The following is a 22,064-nucleotide window of genomic DNA, read 5'->3' as shown; positions in this document are numbered from 1 at the left end:
TGATCTACGAGATAATCAATTAGAGGACGCCCATCTACGTCAGTTACAGAAATGAATCTAAAATTGATTCGTTTCTAACGATACCCACAGCTAGATTACATAAAAATATTGATATCTATGTGAATGCCGAGCCTCCAAGCCAAGCTCGCTGTTTTCACGTGATGATACGCATGCGATAAGCAATCGAAGTGGGATCATCATCAAGCTCCATTCCTCCTCTCGACATCAATCCAACGAGCAGCTCGGCTGCGTCTTACCACGACTTCACAAGTCAAAATACCCAAAAAATACTGCAGACAATTCGAACAGAACGCACGATATATCGCACCGAAGCTCTCACACAATCAAGACCTCCGACCGACTTTATCTCGAAGCTCACCCCGCTCGAACCTACAATGTCCTCCGAAGCCCAACCCATCTCCCCAAGTGCCTTCGCCGAAGCCATCCAGGAGCTCCCTCTCTCCTCCCTGTACGCCAAAGTCTCCGAACTCCGCAACTCCATATCACACCTCACGCGCTCCAATGAACAGCTGCGAACATACATAATCGAGTCCGACGAAGGGCCCGATTCGCCAGACAACAAGGAGTTGGAGACATATGTGCTTGAGAACGAGGAGGTTATGCAGGCCATGGCGGAGAGGATAAGATTACTCAAGGCTGAGGTGGAAGGGAGAGGGCAGCGGTGGATGGAGGAGGTTTTGGAGGATGGTGAGGAGGAGGGGGAATATTTTGATGGGGAGATAATAGAGAGCGAGAATCCGCCGCTGGTCAATGGAGTACAGTCGCATGAAACGAATGGTGATACAAATGGACATGTTGTGCCACGCGTTAATGGGCTGACGAATCCGTCGAACCCGCAAAATGGCGACCAAGAGCGGCGGAATGAGGACGACGACGATGAAGGTATTTACTTGTAAAAAGCGAATCATTGATTAGTACATTAAGATAAGTGAAATTTGATACCCAGACCATTCTTTTCATGCATATTTATTCTCTATAACTTTTCTGTCTTCAATATATATGCCAATCCTGCATATCGGTGTATCTTGAGTATGATTGCAACACCTCCAAACTTCCTATTCTTATGACAAGACACTCATTAACAGAAGTGAGCCAAAAGAGAGCAACATGAGAGAACGTTCAAAATCATCGTCGCTCATTCTGTCAAAGCGATAGTTATGTAACAATCAATTGACAACATCAAATAGTATGCATATTTCAAGGCGAGACAAATTGTTTGGCCTGATATGACGAATTTATGTGAGACAAAAGAAAAAGGAAAATGCAATAATGGTTTTTAGACATCAACTGGATCAGACACATGTACTGGACGCTAGCGCCCATGTTGCTTGGCTGATTGCATCTGATAAACCTCAATGGGGGATGAATCTAAGAAGGAGGTGCATTGGCTGCAGGAGCCGGCGTGCCAGCAGCAGCGGCTTCTTGAGACGCCCAGTGGCCAGCAATAGCTTCGGGAGGAATTTTCTCCTGTTTCATATAGAGATCGATAAGAGGCTGCATCGGCTCCATTTCCTTGTCGGCCACCAGCTTGTAGTATTTGGCAACGGTGACGAAGTGCACGAAACACATGTTCAGCATTTCGTGGCGGTTGATATGCCAGAAAGGATCAAGCCAGTGTCCATGGTACAGGTGAGCGTAGCAACGGAACATCTGCTTCATAATCCCTTGACAATCCTTGTAGAAGGTAGGAGGAAACCCGCTGGATTTGCCAATCCAATCCTGACCAGCAAGGGTAGTCAAGGATGCATTCAAGTTGGTGGGACCTGCCGCGATCGGTGTAGTTGCAGGGGGGGTTGAGACATCCCCAGATGCAAATGTATGAGGGGCTCCTTGAACGGGATCCGTAGGGAACATGACCGGGTCGTGAATCTTGCTCACTATCCATTTTTCAACTCGGTTGATGAACTTGGGTGCGGAGATTTTTGCTGCCCGGCCGTCGACAAGCCAGGTATAGGTCAATCTACATTGTTTAGTAAAACATCTTCCAGGGAAGACTTGAAATAGTACATACCGACCAGCGGACATCGTTGGACATGTGCTTTCATTGCAAATTGGATATCCGTTCACTGTGTTGACCTCCTGAATGACTTGCAGCATGCCGTGTAGTAGTCGATATTGCTCAACGACTGCAAAGAAATATTAGCATTATCGCAGTGAAGTCTAAGTTGCGAGCTTACTTTGGTGAGCAAGCCATTCTCCCAATTCGACATTCTTCGGACAAGCGCAGAGCGTCAAAAAGTTTCCCTTCACGTTCAACGGAGCGTACTTCTCCTGAAAGAAGTACTTGGGAGCGTCTTCATTATTGGATACGATGTCGGCAGACAGGTTCGATGCAATCGAAGGCGAGTTGTGAAGACCCTGTGCACCAGGCACAGTCTGTTGCGCTTGTGCGACTTGTTGGCCCTGGCCAGCGTTCATTTTGGGTTGGTTGGCGTTCTTGTTGTTCCCTCCGCGGCCAAAGCCTTGACGACTATAGAATATCAAATATTAGCTCGTGAATGAGTAATGATAGTGAGGGGATCTCAGATCAAGGGACAAGGTCGACATCAGCATATACAACGTTAGAACGAGGGGCCAAGGGGTTGGGAGTACAGAACAGCCGATGTTGATGCGGGGAAGCACTTACACGCTCTGGAAGAAAGTAGCCATCTTGAATAAGTGAAAAGAAAGCCCAGCTTAACAAACAAAGCGAAAAGAATCAAGTCAATGGCGGGKGGCTGCCACAATAGCAAGCACGAAGAGAAGCAAAAGGGGACGAAGAAGCGGAGGGAGAGAGATAGACGAGACTCTGAGCTGTTCGTTCGCTCTGGCCTTCTCCTTCCTCTTGTTGTTCGTTTCAGCGTGGAGCACAATCCACTCCCGGCCGCGCTTAGCCTGATGTGGGATAGCGCCAACGAAAGTTCCCTCGCTGCCAAGACTACGCCTGCTCTAGTTATTGTTTGATGGTTGGATAGCTCTCTCCATTCAACTTGACTGTCTTCAAATCATCCCCTTTTGCGCGCATCTACTCAGCACCTATCTATATCCTCAACCTTCTCTACGAAATACAATATGTCCTCTTCCGAGGATGAAGCTGTCCGACGCCCAGGTCGCGGCGGAAGAGCTTACAATGGCGATGTGAGCGACGACGACAACGTCAACATCTCAGCACCAGAGAACGACCAGGCAGACGACAATGACGACAAGGATCTTTTTGGTTCTGGTTCAGAGCCTGACCTGGACGAGTGCGCTCAGTCTAGCTTCTAGCGTTAGAGAAACACTTGCTAATATAGTCGCAGACGCCCACATCGCTCTCTCGACGACTCGGACCTTGACTCTGGCGACGACGAAGGACGCTATGACAGAAAGGAGGACCGCATGGACTTGGGTGAAGACGAGGAGGAAGGGTTTGGCGAGGTGAAAGTAATGGACCTCAGTCTTGGAAGGGCGCCGGAGCCGCGATCCACGAATGCAGATGTAGGTCAATTCATGGCTGCTTTGTCTTGCACTTCCTAACGTACGAGCCTACAGGTGTACACAATGGAAATGCCGAACTTCCTCTCCCTCGAAACGGAAGAGTTCAGACCCGAGACATATGTGGCACCACCATACTCTACAGCTGCGACCTCTCTATGCTGGCGATACGATCCCAATGACCAGACGAGTCTCCAATCAAACGCCCGAATTATCCAATGGGAAGACGGCTCTCTCACATTACAGCTTGCTTCCAACCCCAAAGAACAATACAGGATCTCCTCAAAACCGCTAGCACCGCTTAACAAGGCAGGAAACTATGATCCCACTCTGGACACACATACATACCTGGCAGCTGCTGCCGAGACTGCCTCGGTTTTCAAGATCACGTCGCATCTGACACACCATTTGAAACCATTACCAACCAATGCAGAGACCGACGATGCTATTCAACGCCTACAAGAGAACCTTATCGCCGCTGGACGTGGCGGCAAAGCCAACGCCAACGGCAACGGAATCGCCATCATCGATATCAAGGAAGACCCCGAATTAGCCGGAAAGAGGGCTGAAGCTGCCGAAAGGTTGAAACAAAGAGAAGATCGGAAAAGACAACAATACGCGGACCGCGAGCAGAACCGCACTGCACGCCGTGGAACGTACCGCCCATCCCGCGGAGGCCTCACTGCTGCCGGCTTGGAAGATGACGATGGCATGTTCGCGACACGACCCGCCAAGAGACGTCATCGTACCAATCGTCATGGCGAAATTTACTCGGATGATGAAGAAGAGCACGGTCGTCGTCGACAGGATTCCTACGAAGTTGACGATTTCGTCGCTGATGACGACGAAGAGTTGGAAGAAGTAGAAGATGAAGAATCTCTGATTGATGACGAGATGGACGCGGAGGGTGAGGATGATGACCAGGAGATAGAAAGACCTGCACCGTCACCTAAAAGGAGAGAAGTGGCTGCTGAAGGCGGTTCCGGGTCGCCGCCTACGAGAAAGAGGAATCGTTATCGTGTTGAAGATGATGACGAAGAAGAGTAATATCTCAATTCATGACGAGGGAGGTCTATTTTTTCTTGGATGGTTTGCGTTATAGAGCATAGGCATATGGTACTCACCTAAATAATGACATTGTTGTAGCATAATCACGGAATTCCCAGTAAAGCCCATCGGCATAGACCTATATACAATACAAGTTATGCAAGCCATCCATCATCAATCATGTCTCATTACCAATGCAAAATAATTACTCTGAAAGCGGAATCGGCGGCACGTCTTCCGGATACTCGTCAGGCTTAAATCCAAACTTCCTTATAACACGTTTGGCCGCACCAACAATTTTCAGACATAAAAAGTCATGTTCCTGAGCATTTTGCTGCAATTCAGCCGGATCAGGCGGCGACGACGTCGCTGATACTGACGCTGCTTCTCCTAATGTTTTGTTCGCCATCGTTGAACAGGACGTCGAGATTGTATCTGCATTGCACTCCTTTTCTGATGCACATGTCCTCGTTGATAATGGCGGGGTAGGCAAAGAGCCATACTCAGCTCTAGAAGTATCGAATGGATCTAGAGGATGCGAAATGCGGATCGAATGCCAATATCGTTGACGATTCTCCAGTTCCCGAATGAGCGAATACAGGTCCGGCGTGATACTACATGCCACTGATGACGGACACAAATTCGGAGGCATGGGTGTACCTATAATAGCGCGGCGCAGAAATCGCCGTAGCCAGTGATCCCATGTCAATTCCTCGTCGGCGTGCAGGCTTTTGTTATTGTTGATGACAAGCTGTTTGAATTCGGGTGATGCGAGTTCGCGGCCTAGACTGCCAGCGTCGACGAGTGAGATTTTGTACCAGGCGTCTGCCATTACGCTCAGCAGTGTTCCTAGCATCATAACGTTTTGCATCCCCGTAGCGAATCGCAGGGGGCATATCTCGCAACGAATGACGGACTGTGCGGTTCGAGCTGCTGTGTAGAGTGACGTGGTGGTTTCGCGGGTGATGGAGAATGAATTGAGACTTGATAAAGTGCTCAAACAGAGGTAGAGGTAGGATAGACATGGGCAAGTAGGGGCATCATCGCCCGTTGCAGCAGACGACGGCACATTCGACAACATGGATCCCGCAGCTGATGTAGTCGAGAAATCCGGCCAGGGATCTAACGTCGCAGCAATCGGTTCTAGAAGTTGCGGCGGATGCGGKAAAGTAGAACCACTAGAGAAAGGCGGATCTTTGGCAGGAACAACACCATTGTAATGGCTGAGATATACTTGTGGGCATATAGTCGGAAGATCAGTCGGCAAATCAGCCGAGAACCAATCCTTTTCTATCTCCGAAATTGCGCCCAGGTTTCGCTCTGTTCCATCCGGGTTATCGTTGATATCGCCGTCCAGTTTTTGTTTCTTTCGCGGCCGGCCCATTTGTTTTTGTATTGAGTAGTGGCAGTGTAGACCCTGAGTGATGCATCGCCGACAGCCTGCTTGATCGCCTGAGCATTTTAGTTTCCGATTACCTGGGGAAAAATTGTCAGCATTGTCAATCACTGGTGTTGAGTCAAGAAGTATAGGAATCCGTACGGCACTCGTCGCAAGCAGCATGTCTCTTGGGCCCGGTGTCTCTCTCTGCGGATGTGTTTTTGTCTGAGACCATTTTCATTATATACAAGTGCAAGATGGATTGTTTGACTAGGATGTCCGGTCCCAAACCCTAAGGTTGACGTGAGGGCATCACCGTTGGAAAGATTACCGTGCGGGATGCGATTTGTCAGACAATCGGAATGTGCTCTGGTTTAAGGTAGATGGATGTTGACTGTATGAGTATTGTTAAGAAGGAAAACAGTCGTTAGGCGCAGTAGCATGTGACTGTATAGTCCGATTCAGATATGTAGGTGAGAAGAATGTTCATGATGCGAATACGAGATCGTCGAGGGCTGATGGTGAGGTAAGAGATCCGTGGCTGTGATTGGCTAGAGCAGACGCCTTCTTATGTCACTCAACCGGCCCACATCAACAACCGTAGAGATACTTCACTTCTTTAGAAAGTATAAGGATATGTGAATGACAACCTTGAAGAAGCGTATAGCATGACAAAAATGCAACTCGCCCATTTCCAGTCTCAACTCTACCGCAGCAATGCTCGACTTGTCTTGACGCTATCAAGGCAATTTGCATCAAAGGGGAATACCACGCAAGGCGTATGGGACGAAGCCGAATTGAGTAAGGCCAGAGATTGGCTCTCGAAATTTAATATCAACTCAATTCCTCGGAGCATATGTGCCATATCTTTCAGCCGTTCTAGTGGCCCTGGAGGGCAAAATGTCAACAAGTATGTCATCAATTGTTCAGGTGCAGTTGAAGTGTGAACTTTCCTAAGACAAAGAATAGGGTCAACTCAAAAGCAACGCTCAAGGTTCCTTTGAGTGCATTGTTGCCATTGGTTCCATCACTACTACATCAAGATTTACGTTCATCCCGCTATGTAGCCGACAGGACCGATGCACTCGTGATTCAATCCGATGAAGCCAGAAAGCAATCAGCAAACGTGGAGTCATGTTACGAGAAGTTATTCAGGGCTGTTGAAGAATCAGCCCGGAATGTTATTCCTGGCGAAACGTCTGTAGAGCAGAGGGATCGTGTAAGGGATTTGTATGTTTTTATCTACGCTTGTCAATCCACATCGTTATGGCTAACAACGCTAAAGGAAAAAAGCCGAAACTGAGGCACGAATCAAAACGAAGAAGATGCATAGCGCAAAGAAGAGCAATCGTCGAAGTAGTAAATACGATGATTGATGAATCAATTTGGATATCTCTCATGTCAGCACCAAACTCGTCAACGCCATGCTATCTAAACGATGAAAAAGTATCTACTCGTCCTTAGATGGGAGTCTTTCGTGCGCGAGCCAACGTTATTTCAAGCACTTTGTGGAGTGCAGGATCCAACTCTTCTTTCTCCGACAATGGCTCGAGCCACTTGATCAGTTCTTGTGCTAGGTTGGGATCCAGTTGATACTTCTTCATGTTGCTAAGAGATATGCCAAGTGCTTGTGGGAACTCTGGCGAGGTGACCTTCAGTCCTGCTACCGGTGCTTTGATATGGCAAATAGCTGTGCGATAATGGAGAGGCGATTTCGTGGTTTGCTGCGTCACGATATGGTCTAGGATCTTGCGCAAGCACGGAAGATCCTCAAATTCAAATACCATATTGAAGAATTCGTGGGACAAAATGATGTTGTGGCCCGACTCTTTCATGGCTGCATCATAAATCGCGATTGGAATAGCACCGGTCAAAGCTGGTGTCGAGTTCAGTGTTTCCAATGCTCCTTCGTCTATTTCGCCGTCCTTCTTGCCCGTAGGGTTGATGTCCTCTTCGGTGATTGCCGGCAGAGCAATCATATCTGTATCATCATCCGCTGCTGTACCAGCCACCTCGGCATTCTTCCCAGATTCATCCAGTCCCAATATCCGTCGACGAGCGAAGAGCTTGGCAATGTAAATGCATTCCAACCGTCCATATTGAACCCAGATATTCCTTTGGCTCTTACAAAATCGGAGACCACGCTGGAAATAGCTTCGCGCCTGGGTCATATCGGCATGGTCTTCCATTGCGTATTTGGCAGCATAAACCCACAAATCAGCGTTGGCAGGATGGAGTCGCAACGCATCGGAAAAGACATCGGACAGTCTTCGGTACATCTTTTGTCGTCGGCAGTACTCGATGTACTGTATCCAGAGTCCCAAGCTTCCAGGTAATTTGCGCGTGGCACGATCGAGTATAAATAAAACACGGCGTCCGGCATGTTGTGGTGTGGCTTTGATGCCGAATCTTTTCGTACGTTTCTTCCGTAGGGCCTCCAAGTTCATTTCATATTCGATGTAACGGACAAAGTCTGATTCTGTTACTCCGGGAGTGTTGACTTTGTGCTCAAAGTCGGAGCGCTTCTTAGCAATTGATCGAATTTCATCCTGTAAAAATCGATGATAGATTAGCATTGAAGTCTAGTGTGCTGTCCAGCGCATCCATACCTTGTTGAAAATGCCTTTTTGTTCGTACTCCTTGAGCTCAGGCACAGCCTTTTCCAAATAGAATCGAGCCTTCTCTGCTGCCATGGTGTGGGATATATTTTTCGAGGTGGTGTTTTAATCTGCTAGGAATTAATCCGAACTGATAAAAAATAATTTTGATAGAATGTGGTCCGTGCGTAGAAAGCAAGCTCGGTGATGCGCCAACCTTGATATGGACTAGTCGTCCGCCGAGGTCCGTAGGGAAGCATCGTCCTCACGCTCCTTCCACCTCACGACTGCGAATGTCTCAGGGATCCCGCTGAGTCTCCCTTCTTCAGGATTACAGCTCTTTTTCATCTATCATTTTTCTTGACTTCCTTTCATTTATTCATATTTTTAGTCTTCTCGATCTTAGTTTTAATCAATCGATTGTCCCCTCGTGGACCGCCTCTCGCTTTGTTTTCCTTCCCGTTCTGCCACCATGGCACCTAAATTCAGGGATGGGGATGCCGTCGTGACCGTACGCTGCCCCTCGATTGATCGCATCCACTTCCATGGCTTCTAATACTGACATTGATTTGCATAGCTTAATGGAAAATGGATTTCTTACGCTCACACCCTCTTTGCGGCCTTCGCTTTCATCGGCGCCTTCGTCGTTGGCGTTCAATTGCACTTTCATAAAATCGTGCAAAACGAGCACTTCGGCTACCCGGATGAATGGTTCCCCTCTGTCTCCGCGACAATCGGTGACCGGTATCCCGAACGATCAGTCTTTCAAGTATTCATTGCCATCACTTCTGGCCCCCGTTTCGCTCTCGTTTTTCTCTGGTATCTGATGACCGCACGGCCCGGTTCGACGTTGCCCAAAGTCGTCGCTTTCACTGGTGTATTTCGAACATTGACATGTGGTGGATGGACTTATGTGACATCAACGGACGATCATGACTGGCACGACATCTTCATGATTTCGTATTTGGTTGCGACTCTTCCATGGACATTGGGCTGTCTAGCTCTCAGCCCCGCAAACCGCCGTGCGGTCAAATACCGCAAGGTCCTTGCCAGCCTCTTTTTCGGAACCTTGGTTCCCTTGGTCTACTACTTTATCCAGCACAAGGTGCACAAGGTTGCCGGAGGTAAGGAACCATTATCTGTGACTAATGACATACACTGACTTTGGCTAGCTTACACCAAGTATGCCTTCTTTGAATGGTCTCTGATCATCTTTGACGTCGGATTCGACGCGGTAACAGCTCTGGATTTTGACGCTTTTGAACTGGTGGTGAGGGATGTAAAAGGAGTTAGCAGAGGGTATGTGCAGCGGCTTCCGAAATAGACATTTTAAATGTACAGTGCATAGTGTTCGGTGTTGGGTGGAATGAGTGGGTTAACGAAGCAACTACAGACAACTCAAAACAACCGCAGACAATGTAATCGAGAAAGAGTACGTTGTCTATCTCTACACGCGCTTTTAAGATGCATTATAATAACAGCTTTATAGAAAGGATAAGCCCGTTGGAAACACTTTTGGTACCGGTTTCTCATGGCCTGAAGCCTTTGATGTCGCTGCTGACGTTTACAATGGGGTATGCTCCAATGTCCAAGATCATATGAGGTCTTCGTGCTGACGATATACAGTTTGTTTTCTGGTCTAACTACACTGCGATGCCTCTTCTCGTGTGGTGTACGTGATTCCTTCTCCTGTCGAAATCTGTTGAAATCTATCTAACTTTCGCAGACTTCCCTCTATGGCATATGGGCATCTCGGGCTATGAGGTTATCATTGTTACCACCATCTCTCCATTAATCCTGGCCATTCCATCTGTTCGATCCTTGGTGGTGCGTAACAGGGCTTTGTTTCAATTCTTACCTTTGACTGGATTGATGGCTTTCCTCGTCCATGACCCTGTCTACCGTCTCTTTATCACTGGATTCTCAGTCGCTATGGGTTGCCTCGTATGGTCAGCGACATTCTACGGCGAACGGGCATTGAACGTACGACTAGAGTCTCGCATTTCTGCCTTTGCCATTGGTCTTGTCATGTCGAATGTGGCCAAGTTTGCCTTCCAAACAAATAACCCTGTCTGGCCGACCATGAACGCCGAGAATGGTGGATGGAACAAATTTGGACTTTTCCTTGGTGTTCTCGCTGCTATTCGCTCTGCAAGACAGCCATCTGTAAGCGGAGGCGACTATTATCCACCATCAGGTAAGAAAGGCTCAGCCATTCTTGCCGGTGTTGGTATTGGAGGAGTTCTCTTTGGTGTTCATTCACTCTTGTCCGATTCCAGCACAATGATTAGTTGGGTTTGGGAAGGTTTCCCCATTCGGGGACCTATCCAAGTTCCTCATGGTGCGTTGACAATATTCGTCATGGGTGCGGGTTATCTGTTCGGCTTGTACAACCCACGTCTAGCCGGGTCATGGACAGCATTTGGCGTTGGATCTCTCGGTGCTGCAGTGCTTACCTGCTACAGCCACTGGTTTGGCTTCTACGGTGGCCTTACTATTGCTTTCTACTTGATGGCTGTAACCCCTGTGCTCTTTGCCTCTGCTGTCCATCACTCCCCCGCATCCACTTTTGGTACAGGATTCTGTGTCTGGGTCTTCCTAACTCTTTTCCACGTCTGGGTTGTGGCGTACGCCTTTGTCCCTGGTGGTCCTTTGGTTCGTGAGCGCACCGATTGGTTGATGACCATAACCATGCTGTGTGTGGGTGCTGGTGTCTTTTCCGGCTCCGTGACCAACTCTGGCCCTTCCAAGAAGAACTTTGTCAACCCCAACGGTCGTAGGCAGCGCTCATACTATGTTTATGCCCTTGCAGTCCTTCAGCTTCTGGCGGTGGCCATCGCTTACCTCCGATTCCCTACGAATGACTACGCTCCCTACCACAAGGAAGACAAGGTTGCTACGGCTGGTATCTGGACTATCCACTTCTCTCTTGATAATGACATGTGGTCTTCCGAGCAGCGCATGATCAATCTTATCCGTGAGGCCGAACTCGACATAGTCGGTCTGCTAGAGTCCGATACCCAGCGCATTATCATGGGCAACCGTGATTTTACCGCGGTCCTCGCTGAGGAGCTCGGTATGTACGTGGACTATGGCCCAGGACCTAACAAACACACCTGGGGAGCTGCACTACTGTCGAAGTTCCCCATTGTCAACTCGACTCATCATTTGTTGCCATCTCCTGTTGGTGAATTGGCTCCCGCCATTCATGCAACCCTCAACATGTACGGTGAGATGGTAGACGTCGTCGTGTTTCACTCCGGTCAGGAAGAAGACCCCGAGGACCGACGGCTACAAACCGAATACCTCTCGAAACTCATGGGCTCTTCACCTCGTCCATTGATTCTTTTGAGTTATCTAGTCACCAAACCACTTGAAGGCAACTACAACACGTATGTGAGTGATGTCAGTGGAATGAAAGATATCGATTCCACGGATTGGGACAGATGGTGCGAGTACATTCTGTACAAGAAATTGAAGCGTACTGGTTATGCCAGAATTTCCAGGAGCACGATCACCGATACTGAACTTCAGGTAAGCATTAACAAGGCATTGATGGGACTGGGACATGCTAATCGTGGTTAATAGGTTGGCAAATTTGTCATCGGTCAACCGGAATCCGAGGAGGAGGTTCGCATCCCAGAGGAGATGGTTCCTGAAGGTCAACGCTTCCCTGCGTTGTTCCGTGGTGAGGGTGTTCGTGGTCACCGTTACCATGTTTTTGATGAACCGAGGTACTTTCAATGATTAAGAAGCTGGATATGATATTGTCTAGTTCTCTGCTGCTTCATTTACAATTAACCCTCTCGATGCGACCGTCTGGCCCCTACAGTCGACGAGTTGGTGTATTTGAAAGATTTGCCATGCTGCGTGTACGATGTGGTGGACTCGATTAAAATTCCATGTGACGCATGATCTATCGTACTGAATATAATTCTTCATAACATCTTTCTTCACTATAATCAGATCTCATTTTTCACAACACACAATGAATCCCTACGGATGTCGGAGCAAACCCCAAGCCGACATACTCAATCCATCCTAGTCCACTACGTACCCCCTAGTCTTGTGAGTGGAGTAATCCACATCGAGATGCATGACTATTCTAGTCTGTGGATCATAATACATCTGACGCAGGTTAGGTAGTTACGAAGCACATACGACCTGGCCAACCGACTAATATATACCCGAAAGACAAGTGCCAAGTAGGCGAATCTCGCTTTTCGATCTTGCATATAACCTGAGTAGATTGACCCTGAATATGCTGATGATCTTCATACTCCTCCAAGGTTGCAAGATACGTACTTTTTCAACTCAATATGTCCAAAATAAGATCTTCTCGATATAGCCGGCATCAGACAGTTAACAGGCCAGTCGACACACTTACTACGTAGTAGTAGGCTTGTACGGTTATGGTATGTGGTATAGTAATTACAGCAGGTATCATGCAAAATACGCCAAGCGATCAGCCCCCTCCCCAGCGCGGGAAGGAAAGCATTAGCGACCGTAGTGGATAAATATTACCGTAATTAATACAAGGGTCTTGTCTTTTTCCATTTTCTTTTTTTCCTCGTGCTGTACTTTGCATCTCGACAAATTTTTCTTCGGTAGAATATATTCTCATCTCGATAAATCTAGTTAGCGAGCATTCACAAATCTGAGTTGCCACAATGGAGGCAAAATCCTTCTCTTCAGCAGACGCTGAACGAAGAAAAATGGCGCTTTGCGGTGCTGGCTCGGCGGACTCCGACCCTTTAGTGACTTACATACATCATAACGATGGTATGGATCATTCTAGCTTGTTTCAAATTTATCTCCCCGCACAAGCAATTCTTGATTTCAGCCTGGAGGACCTGAACGTACGTGGGTTACCTACAGTAGCTAGCATCAGGTCTGATCCTAGACTTTTCTCTATTGGGAGAGTATAAGCGGGTTCAGACCCTTAACACCTTCATCGTCACGTACGTACATTGACGAATTCGGATTCGGACCAAACTTGCCATTTTTGAACAAGCAGTGAGGCTCACCCTAAGCCTTAGTTCAACTGTGTGGCCAGGATCAGACAATCTGAAAAGGTAGTGAAAAGTATATCCTGGTTGATGGGTGCGTTCCCAGTGGCTCAAGCCCTTACCAGGCCCTTGACCTGTTGGCCTACTGACTAGTAACTTTAATATATTTTCATTAAACTAGACTTTTAGTTCATTGCAACTAATGCTGTCATTACGGATTGCCTGAATAGGTGATTCCGGTGCATCATGCTACTTTGTTTTTATTGGTGGTATGTTACCTATATGGCTTCAATGAGTTCTGATCGAATAAAGTATAAACAGACGAGGGCACGTTTTAGTTTGAACCTTAACTAACGCTCAGTGTAATAATGTATTGAGGTTAAATAGAGTCTAACGCTGGTCACGGAGTACAAAGGTTTGGGGATATTCTATATGATGCAGTTGATCTCATGATCTTCCATGTCTTCACTGTACACCATACCTAGGTATCCAACATCATCTGTCGAATCATATGGGCAAGGCAGTTACCGATTCTACGGAGGACAGAGATGCGCTCAAATCTTCCACGGAGTACTTTCCCCGTGGTCACTTGGTAGGTATCTAAGTACTTGTAGGTACCCAAAGACGTACTCTAAAACTTGGATCTATTGCAAAGCCACATTGAAATATTCCTTGCCAGGTGCCCCAAGATCCGGATTTCCATTATATAATGGTAAAGCCCAGACTTGCCTTAATGGCCCTCCGTAGCTATCCACAAGTCCAAAAAGAAATCATATGGACAAGGATACATCGGTCCGATCCCTTTCTCTGTGTTTTCTTTTTCAAGGTACCGGTCGGATATTTCAATGTTAAGTTTGGCGACATTGCGGGAAATCTGCCTTCATGCCAGTAAGGTGACTAGGTAAGCGGCAAGTAACACACCATGAGCTAGCGCTTGTTACTTCCATGAGCAATTGAGCATCCGACATCGCCCGTAGTCAGTAGTTACCAACAAGGCAGGTGGTACAAGTACAGCGAGGCGTGGGGGATCCTCTGACGCTTCCGTATGGGGTACATATGCCCTAATCTAATCTACCGGGCTGTCGAATGTTTCCCTACTGTCGGGTGTGATCACGCCATCGTAATGAAGAAAAAGAAATATCGACATTATATAGGAATCGATAGATCGATAGATACATGGATAGAGAGAGAGACTATAAAAGTCGATAGTGACGAAAACAAAGCGATCAGCGTTGTGTGGTTAGAACATCCAGAGAGCCGGCTAACTAGTAATCAAGCACTTCCGAGGAGAAACCGTAGACATGGCGTTAACAGTCCTAAAAGAATTCCACTCCTACCTACGCTACAATGAGCGAAATTGAGCAACCATACACACGGTCAAAAGAAGACAAGACTTCAGTCCTAGGCTCCCGGTGTACTGTTCTCCGATGTCCCATCCCAGCTGCCGAAAAAAGAAAATTTGAACGCAGTGAACCACATCGTTGGTAACTGACTGATCTGACATCGTCGCTGATCGACTCGAGGGTAAACTCAAATTGAGTGCGACTGAGGAACTAACGAACTTCATCGAGTCATGGCTCTTTAGTCAGAGTACGGCCTACGTAAAATTACATCGAGTTTAAAGGCTCCCAACCAACCATAATGTCTACAATTTGGTATGCTAACAAATCCCTGGCAAAGGGGAAAAGGGGACAACCTCAAACTGGGAAATAGGTCATGTGTCCCATTTGATTCCCGCGGAAGTACTCAACTCTGTTTCGAAGTTTGAAGGGATGTCATTGTCGAAGTATTCCGTAAATCTGAGGAGACACTCGCAAAGCAAAGTGAGGCAACTACATACGCTCTCTAGGCTGGGATTGGACCGTGGGCCTATGATCCAGTACGTAAGCACGTTCAGCTCGTTTAATTACCATCAGGATAATTATTCTGCTTTTCCTCTTTTGCCGCGTGTTAATGTTTTTCGGGCTGATTCATCAATTGTACCTACATAGAAGACGGAGGAAGATCAAATGGTTGATTCGATGGTTCTGCCATGTATATGTAAGTACAGACCGTGAATGCCAACGAATACATAAGAGTGAATAGCGATGATACTATATAGTAAGTACTCCGTAGCTACGTAACTAATTATATGTAGGTGATTATTTCCCCATACTTCTTTGCTGGTTTGGCTGCCGGTGGCTGCCAGTGGCTGGCCACAAATAAAATTTTCTGCCCAGTGGAGAATTCGACAAGCTACAAGTGTCGCTCTGTATGCATGTCAAGAACGAATTAAAGCCGAGCAATTAACGAATGAAAAATTTTCATCGTTAGTGCCTCTTTCCTAATCCGGAAGGCGCGTATGGAGCCGTATTAAAAATAGAATAGTAAGAAAAGTATTCCGTAGTTTCTAAGTCATGTATGTAACATGCACTTTGTACTGAATACCATGTCAGTCTGTCAGGGTCCAGTTGTTTGGGCAGGGTTGAAAAGAAAAAGAAAACCAAAACACACAGGAAAATTTTCTCGTGATGCGCGCAGTTGACGTTCAGACAGTGAGTAAATGAAGGAGATAAGTAAATCTAGAACATACGATGCGTTTGAACTCGTGTCGAGTCTCGTGCGTTAAGACAGGTTTCAAATGCGCAGCTACGTAGCACTACATGACTACTACGTAGTATTACAAGTATTCTAAGTCACTAATGAGCAAGGCTTGCGAGGTCAAAGTTCGGCCGGAACAGAACTCGATACTACCGCTGCTTGCACAGGTCCGTCCTTCAGGTACAATGGACCTATAGTTTGATACATATCTTTGGAACAGCTTCAATATATGCTTTTATCATTCCATCATGATGATCCAGTTCCTAAATAGATTAACAGGGCCTCGGATTCATCTCATCGTTGACAGTAAGTAAGGTACGGAACGAAGCGGCTAGACGGCCCGTAACCAAACCCCCACTCACTCCACCACAACCACAATACGCATGTATCCATTAGAGTCATACTACGATATTACGATACTACGAAAAAAAAGTACCTTGAATGGACAGTACTAGACACAGCAACATGCGATGCTCCATCTCAGACCAGGTGGCTGCTCCCCTGTGGCTGAGTAGTAAGTACGTATTCGGAACGCAGATGAAGAGGTTTTCCTGCTCCAGCCCAGATCTCAAGTTTAAATACCTCAATACGCGAGCGGGTACCATCGAACACACTGAATACAAGCGCGTCGTACATACATACTGTGCCGAAGCAGACAGCGAATAAAATGTGACCGTCGTCATGCCCATTCAGATCGATCAATTCGGCTCAAAACCAACGTTTCATGGTGAAGAATCTCGAATTTCTCTTCGGTAGGTATGGCGATCCTGTCCTTTTTCTTCTCGATAGTCACTAGGTTTCGCTAGTCTTACGTACGGAAGTACACTCCCTACATGCGCTGTCATTATATGGAGAACTGATAGGGCAGAAAAGGAAATATGCAATATAACCCTTCAATTATTATACCCAGGCACAGCTTTTGCCCAACTATATTCCTAGGAACTGAAATTCCTGCTGTCACTTCAGATATATCGTGCAAATATGTACAAAATGCTAGAAAAAAGGTTGTCCTGGTGGAGACATCCCCCTTTTACTGTGAACTGTAATTGAGAATTTGACTAGGCTGTTTCTGGGGTTGGATTTACTGTCTGTCATTGTCATTGTTCGCCCCGGCTGGTGGTCCTTGCTTGCGGTTAATTTTGAAACATACGTAGTACACACTGTAAGTTTTTTGTTGGCGAGATCTTCGAGATTCTTGCCGCGTAAAATGCTGAGAATATGTTTGGGTTGAACTATTCAACCCAAGAATGCGACGAATTAAGATTACTTCATCAATCCATATTAGGTTACTTACAGAATAGGAACTCGTCGGCTGAGTTGCCGTAGTCAGCTCTGGCTGATGGCTGATGCTACGTCCTGAAATAGCCAAGAGGGAGAATAACGCAAAAGAGCCTCTAGCAACTGACCGAATCCACAGATCCAACTACAGCAGAGGCAGATCCCTTGGCCATACAAGGAGCGTTGGCTGGCAGGATGATTGAATTTTTGCTGTCTGCCCAATTACAATGGTGGGATTACATATACCAGATCGTATTGTACGTATTGTACGTATTGTATGGAGTACACACGTACAGTACGTACGTACACACAGTTGGCCCCAGCCAAGATCAGAGCAAGTGGATCCGAGCACAACCTCTGACGCTCACCTAAAGTCTTAACTTACCCCATACTCGTCCCTCCGGATTCTCTCTGCAAATCCTATCGTTTCATGCAAGGGAGTCCACGCGAAGTCCATGCTCATTTGTCCGTCGTTGCTTTTTCCTCTACGGAGCGGAAGTACGAGTGCGACAACGGAGTAACTCTCCAGTCGTTCTTGCCTTGGCGAGACTGCTCAGTGCTCTTCATCGCAGGTATTTCGACTGACTTCTATGGTGGTAGGTGATTGAGCTGGCAATCGATCGATAGTACAATCTACACACCCGGCTAAGGCTAAACTGTTCTGTCGTACCTCGCGCGTATGAATCACACGTAAAACGTTCTGTATTGTACCCGTACGGCCACAGAATTTGTAATGAAAAATCCCCGCATACCAGATTAGTGCATATGCAGCAGCCTAGACGGCGCATCTCATTTGTGGCGCGTCGCAAACTCTGTACACAGAGTATGCATCCGGAAGTTGGACTTGCTATGTACTACGTAGTAGGCTAAACCCAAAAACTGTACGAACCTGTCAATACGGAGTGCCCAAGTATGGAGTACCGTTGTATGTATGGTGTATGGCTGTATACACTATCCCCCTACCGGACTATGTACTCGTCCACTGGTCACTCGACACCGCACACTGGCCTCTCTACATAGCGCTACGCTCTGCTTGGACCTCTGTGTCGCTTTATGTAGCCCGTCTCATCTGACTTACTTTCCCATTACTATTGCCATGACCATTACTATTACGTGTTGGTTATTCATGTACTCTCTGCTCGACTATTTCCCGCATACTAAAGCAACGATCGGACTGCTGCTTGCTTTTTCTTTGCTCTCCCTTTTTTCTTGGGAACGTACATAGTGCGTACATACACTTACAGTACGGAGTAGAATCTCCGGCCATAGTAACGTTGCAGCCATTTCTCGCAAATTCTTAACCCACGATATTAAATACAGGGCAGTGCCCGTCTGAACCCGCTGTGGTTCCTCTTCTGTGAATTCTGTTCGGAATAGAATAGCGCCCTGTGAATAGCTCTCTGCCTGCCTGGATTACTAAAGTTACGAGTGAGCCTCGTGTCTGTTCAACCATCTTCGACTCTTCCCCGCTTGTCACCTGCCAGCGATAATTGGATGAGTTGTAATCCTGCCATTCCTGCCACTGCGACTACTCTCAACGACTTGACAGTATATGAACTGACTGCCCGGTCCAGTCCACCTCTGATTTTACTCTCGCTATTCCCGCCAGGCTCCTCTCTTAGTGCCCGCCTAGACTACCCTTCCCCTCCCTCTAGCTATTATCCACTCCCGTTATAATAGCATAGTATCTACCACCTGGCTCGCTCCCAACCCAGTCTCCTACTGGATCGACTCCAGTATTACACCTCATATGTCGACATCCCAATGTTGGCCATGCACAGTCATCAGTCCTCGGTGCAAAATCCATCGCCCGTTGTAAACAAGCCTTCTGTTGCTGCTACTTCTGTCACAAGTGGAGCCGGTCCGTTCCGTTGCGCGCCAACATCGTCGTCGCTTTTTCACTCTCACGTCCATGCCGCTCAGTCGGGGAGTGCCATCGAGAGTCCGTCCTCGTCCGACGACAGTCAGTCGCACAGTCTGAACGATGATACCTCCGACGAGCTTCTGAACGACTGGCATCATCAGGACGAGCACCACCTTTCGTCCGCAAATGCCTACAGAATGCGCCGCGAATCCGACCAAACCTCCCCCTCGTCTGCCACATCCGCAACCTTTGCTGATCCCCAATCTAATAATGTTTCCGATGCGATCGATCCCAATTCGCCTGATGCGCTCGCTCCAAAGATTGAGGAGTTAGATGACGATGGAGAGGTTTTGATGGATCTCAAGCCGGGTGACGACCGTCCCGCCGACGATGTTTCCAATGCGATTGCTAGTCTACCACGAAAGCGAGGTCGGCCACGCAAACACCCCTTGCCCATGCCCGGTGGTCAGATGAAGGTTGCCAAGGGTCGCTCAAAGACGGGCTGTATTACCTGTCGGAGGAGGAAGAAGAAATGCGACGAGACTAAACCTGCCTGTAAGGAGCTTGCGGAGATTCGGAATATTAACAGGCGCTAACATCCGAAACTACAGGTCTCAACTGTCAGAAAAATGCCGTTGTTTGCGAAGGTTATCCTCCGAAAGAAATCTGGAAAAGCGGGAAACAGAAAATGGCAGATGGTAAGTGCTTTAAGACCTGGTATATTAGGATAAACTGGTCTAACTCTTCCAGCGGTTCGGCGAACTTCTATTTCAATATTACCACGAGGTCTACCTATTCTAATTGATGGAATCGAAACGGACGTTGACCGGCGTTTCCTCGATCATTTCGTCTTCGATTTCAGTCGAGTACTCACACTGATCAACGATGACTCTAATCCATTCAAGGAGATTCTGCTTCCTATGGCAACTCAACACAGAGGTTTGATGCATTCTTTGATGTGTTTGTCAGGCTCCCATCTATCTGCGCGTGACCCCGAACCACGTTTCAAGGAAAGAAAGCACTACCATTTCGATCGAGCCATCACCGACCTCCGGGATAGTATTAATGCCGCTCCCTTGGCGGAAGATGCCCAGGAGCCGTCTTTGTTAGTGGAGGATCCAATCATCGCATCTACGCTGGCATTATGCTTGAACACCATCTGCGAAGGAGAAACCGCTGGAGAATATAGATCTCATATGGACGCTGCCCGCTATCTCTTACTCAATCAGAAGCCCAAGAACGAAAAGTTTCGACAATTCATCATTGAATTCTTCCAATATCATGACGTTTCGAACTCGTTGACCTCTCTGGACAGACGGCCAGTACAGCTTACTGGCGACCTCCGGCTCCCGGACTTTGTACCTCATGCCCAGGCCGGAACATTTCTCGGCATTTTTGATGGCTTGTTTAACTATATCTCTGAAATCACTCGGCTAAGGGATCGCATTCGGGTACGCCACAGCGAAGGGTACGAACCAGCTGTGGACTATCAGATTCTTAGCGAAGCAGTCACCATTGATTCGGCGCTGCGGATCTGGGAGCCATCATATACTCCCGAAACGCCAAATTGGTACGCCTCACAATTGTACCGACAGTCCACATGGGTATATTTGTACCGAACCATCCGCCCATCCCGTCCCAGCGATAAGATCTCTCAGGTTGTCGACGATGCCTTGAAATATCTGGATCTGTTGCCTCAGGATGCAGGTGCGTATAGTATCATGCTCATGCCGTTGTTCCTCATAGGATGCTCTGCATTCTTGCCCCGTCAACGCGACAGGATCAAAAAGGGCTTTGAAGCAATGAAAGAGTATTCTAGTCTACGGAACATCGAGCCAGCTCTTAGAGTCGTCGAACGGGTCTGGGAAGTAATGGATACGAAGATGGAGGAAAGCTGGGACTGGGAGAAGATCATCGAGGAGATGCAGATGGACTTTCTGATCACTTGATGGGGCTACTCGACTCGACTTGACAAAAAGAACATCACAAAAAATTCGCTTTTTTTATTCGTTTACTTGTTTATGATTTGTACGGGATACGGTTACGTTTTTGCTTATTCTTTATTATGATCGGGGCTATCTGCTTTTGTTGCGTTGCATAGCATTCGTGGGTGCGATTTTCATTCTATTTCTAATGTCACACTATATGCACTTGTGTTGTATGACCAAGCGGCCAAATTGTTTGCTTATAACTTTGTCTGGAACTGGATGGGCGCTTTTCATTTCTTCATTTCTTGCACCCAACAGGTGGAAAAAAATCGGGAGATATTGTGGATGGAAACATCAAAAGGGGACAAAAACAGTTACTCTTTCATCTGTGGATATTTGGGGAGGGAAGTTTATTATGACAGGAGTTTTACGGGTTGCCAATCGTCGGGAGACCTAAAGGGGCATGCCTTCGCCTCGTTGATTGAGCTGTTACCAGCCAGCTTGAGAGGGTTACACATCGGTGAAGCCCAAGTGCCACTGAATTTACGCATTTGATTCTTCGTACATATATTAACGTACATATACTTCTGCTCTATGTATCCATTTTTTCCATCTTCTGTCATTATATTATTGTTTATTGTATAATTTTTTCTCATGACTACCTGATATGTTTGCATATACCTATTCGAGCGAGCCTTCATGTCTTCCTCGGGATTAGATTTCAGAATAATGAACCAACCTGATTTGTACAATAATGTCTAATGATGACCCGACTCTTCCGGTGGCACCTGGTCACAGTCATACCGACCTATGTAACCACGCAGTATCCGAGTCATTGGCTCACACGTTACTAGCTCGAGTAGGGTCTTGGGTCTAGTCTCCCTCCCATTTGCTCATCGACCTCCTTGG

The 22,064-nt window shown here is 47.2% G+C and overlaps 7 protein-coding genes across 7 annotated transcripts; 4 read left to right on the top strand and 3 right to left on the bottom strand.

The window, feature by feature from the left end:
- Positions 1 to 395: 395 nt before the first annotated feature.
- On the top strand, positions 396 to 917 carry BHQ10_001338 (uncharacterized protein; the record flags this gene model as incomplete). Its single annotated transcript, XM_040873363.1, has 1 exon — positions 396 to 917. The coding sequence occupies one exon, from the start codon at positions 396 to 398 to the stop codon at positions 915 to 917; it is 522 nt and encodes a 173-aa protein (XP_040729843.1).
- Positions 918 to 1,389: 472 nt separating this feature from the next.
- BHQ10_001337 (uncharacterized protein) lies at positions 1,390 to 2,670 on the bottom strand (the record flags this gene model as incomplete). The annotated part of the gene is made up of 4 exons (XM_040873362.1): positions 1,390 to 1,981; positions 2,033 to 2,147; positions 2,199 to 2,491; positions 2,648 to 2,670. The coding sequence occupies 4 exons, from the start codon at positions 2,668 to 2,670 to the stop codon at positions 1,390 to 1,392; spliced, it is 1,023 nt and encodes a 340-aa protein (XP_040729842.1).
- A 402-nt stretch (positions 2,671 to 3,072) lies between these two features.
- On the top strand, positions 3,073 to 4,521 carry BHQ10_001336 (uncharacterized protein; the record flags this gene model as incomplete). The annotated part of the gene is made up of 3 exons (XM_040873361.1): positions 3,073 to 3,245; positions 3,300 to 3,477; positions 3,532 to 4,521. The coding sequence occupies 3 exons, from the start codon at positions 3,073 to 3,075 to the stop codon at positions 4,519 to 4,521; spliced, it is 1,341 nt and encodes a 446-aa protein (XP_040729841.1).
- A 205-nt stretch (positions 4,522 to 4,726) lies between these two features.
- BHQ10_001335 (uncharacterized protein) lies at positions 4,727 to 5,905 on the bottom strand (the record flags this gene model as incomplete). Its single annotated transcript, XM_040873360.1, has 1 exon — positions 4,727 to 5,905. The coding sequence occupies one exon, from the start codon at positions 5,903 to 5,905 to the stop codon at positions 4,727 to 4,729; it is 1,179 nt and encodes a 392-aa protein (XP_040729840.1).
- A 1,454-nt stretch (positions 5,906 to 7,359) lies between these two features.
- Positions 7,360 to 8,592, bottom strand: BHQ10_001334 (uncharacterized protein; the record flags this gene model as incomplete). Its single annotated transcript, XM_040873359.1, has 2 exons — positions 7,360 to 8,448; positions 8,509 to 8,592. The coding sequence occupies 2 exons, from the start codon at positions 8,590 to 8,592 to the stop codon at positions 7,360 to 7,362; spliced, it is 1,173 nt and encodes a 390-aa protein (XP_040729839.1).
- Positions 8,593 to 8,968: 376 nt separating this feature from the next.
- On the top strand, positions 8,969 to 12,243 carry BHQ10_001333 (uncharacterized protein; the record flags this gene model as incomplete). Its single annotated transcript, XM_040873358.1, has 8 exons — positions 8,969 to 9,007; positions 9,074 to 9,620; positions 9,669 to 9,795; positions 9,890 to 9,928; positions 9,986 to 10,070; positions 10,123 to 10,168; positions 10,223 to 12,030; positions 12,085 to 12,243. 8 exons carry the CDS (start codon positions 8,969 to 8,971, stop codon positions 12,241 to 12,243), a joined length of 2,850 nt encoding a protein of 949 aa, XP_040729838.1.
- A 6,884-nt stretch (positions 12,244 to 19,127) lies between these two features.
- On the top strand, positions 19,128 to 21,176 carry BHQ10_001332 (uncharacterized protein; the record flags this gene model as incomplete). The annotated part of the gene is made up of 3 exons (XM_040873357.1): positions 19,128 to 19,782; positions 19,839 to 19,925; positions 19,978 to 21,176. The coding sequence occupies 3 exons, from the start codon at positions 19,128 to 19,130 to the stop codon at positions 21,174 to 21,176; spliced, it is 1,941 nt and encodes a 646-aa protein (XP_040729837.1).
- Positions 21,177 to 22,064: the final 888 nt, after the last annotated feature.

Source organism: Talaromyces amestolkiae (genome assembly GCF_001896365.1).
Source record: "Talaromyces amestolkiae strain CIB chromosome Unknown scaffold2.1, whole genome shotgun sequence".
NCBI lineage: Eukaryota > Fungi > Ascomycota > Eurotiomycetes > Eurotiales > Trichocomaceae > Talaromyces > Talaromyces amestolkiae.
Note: the sequence above shows the minus strand (reverse complement) of the source record. Positions and strands in the feature narration are given on the sequence as shown.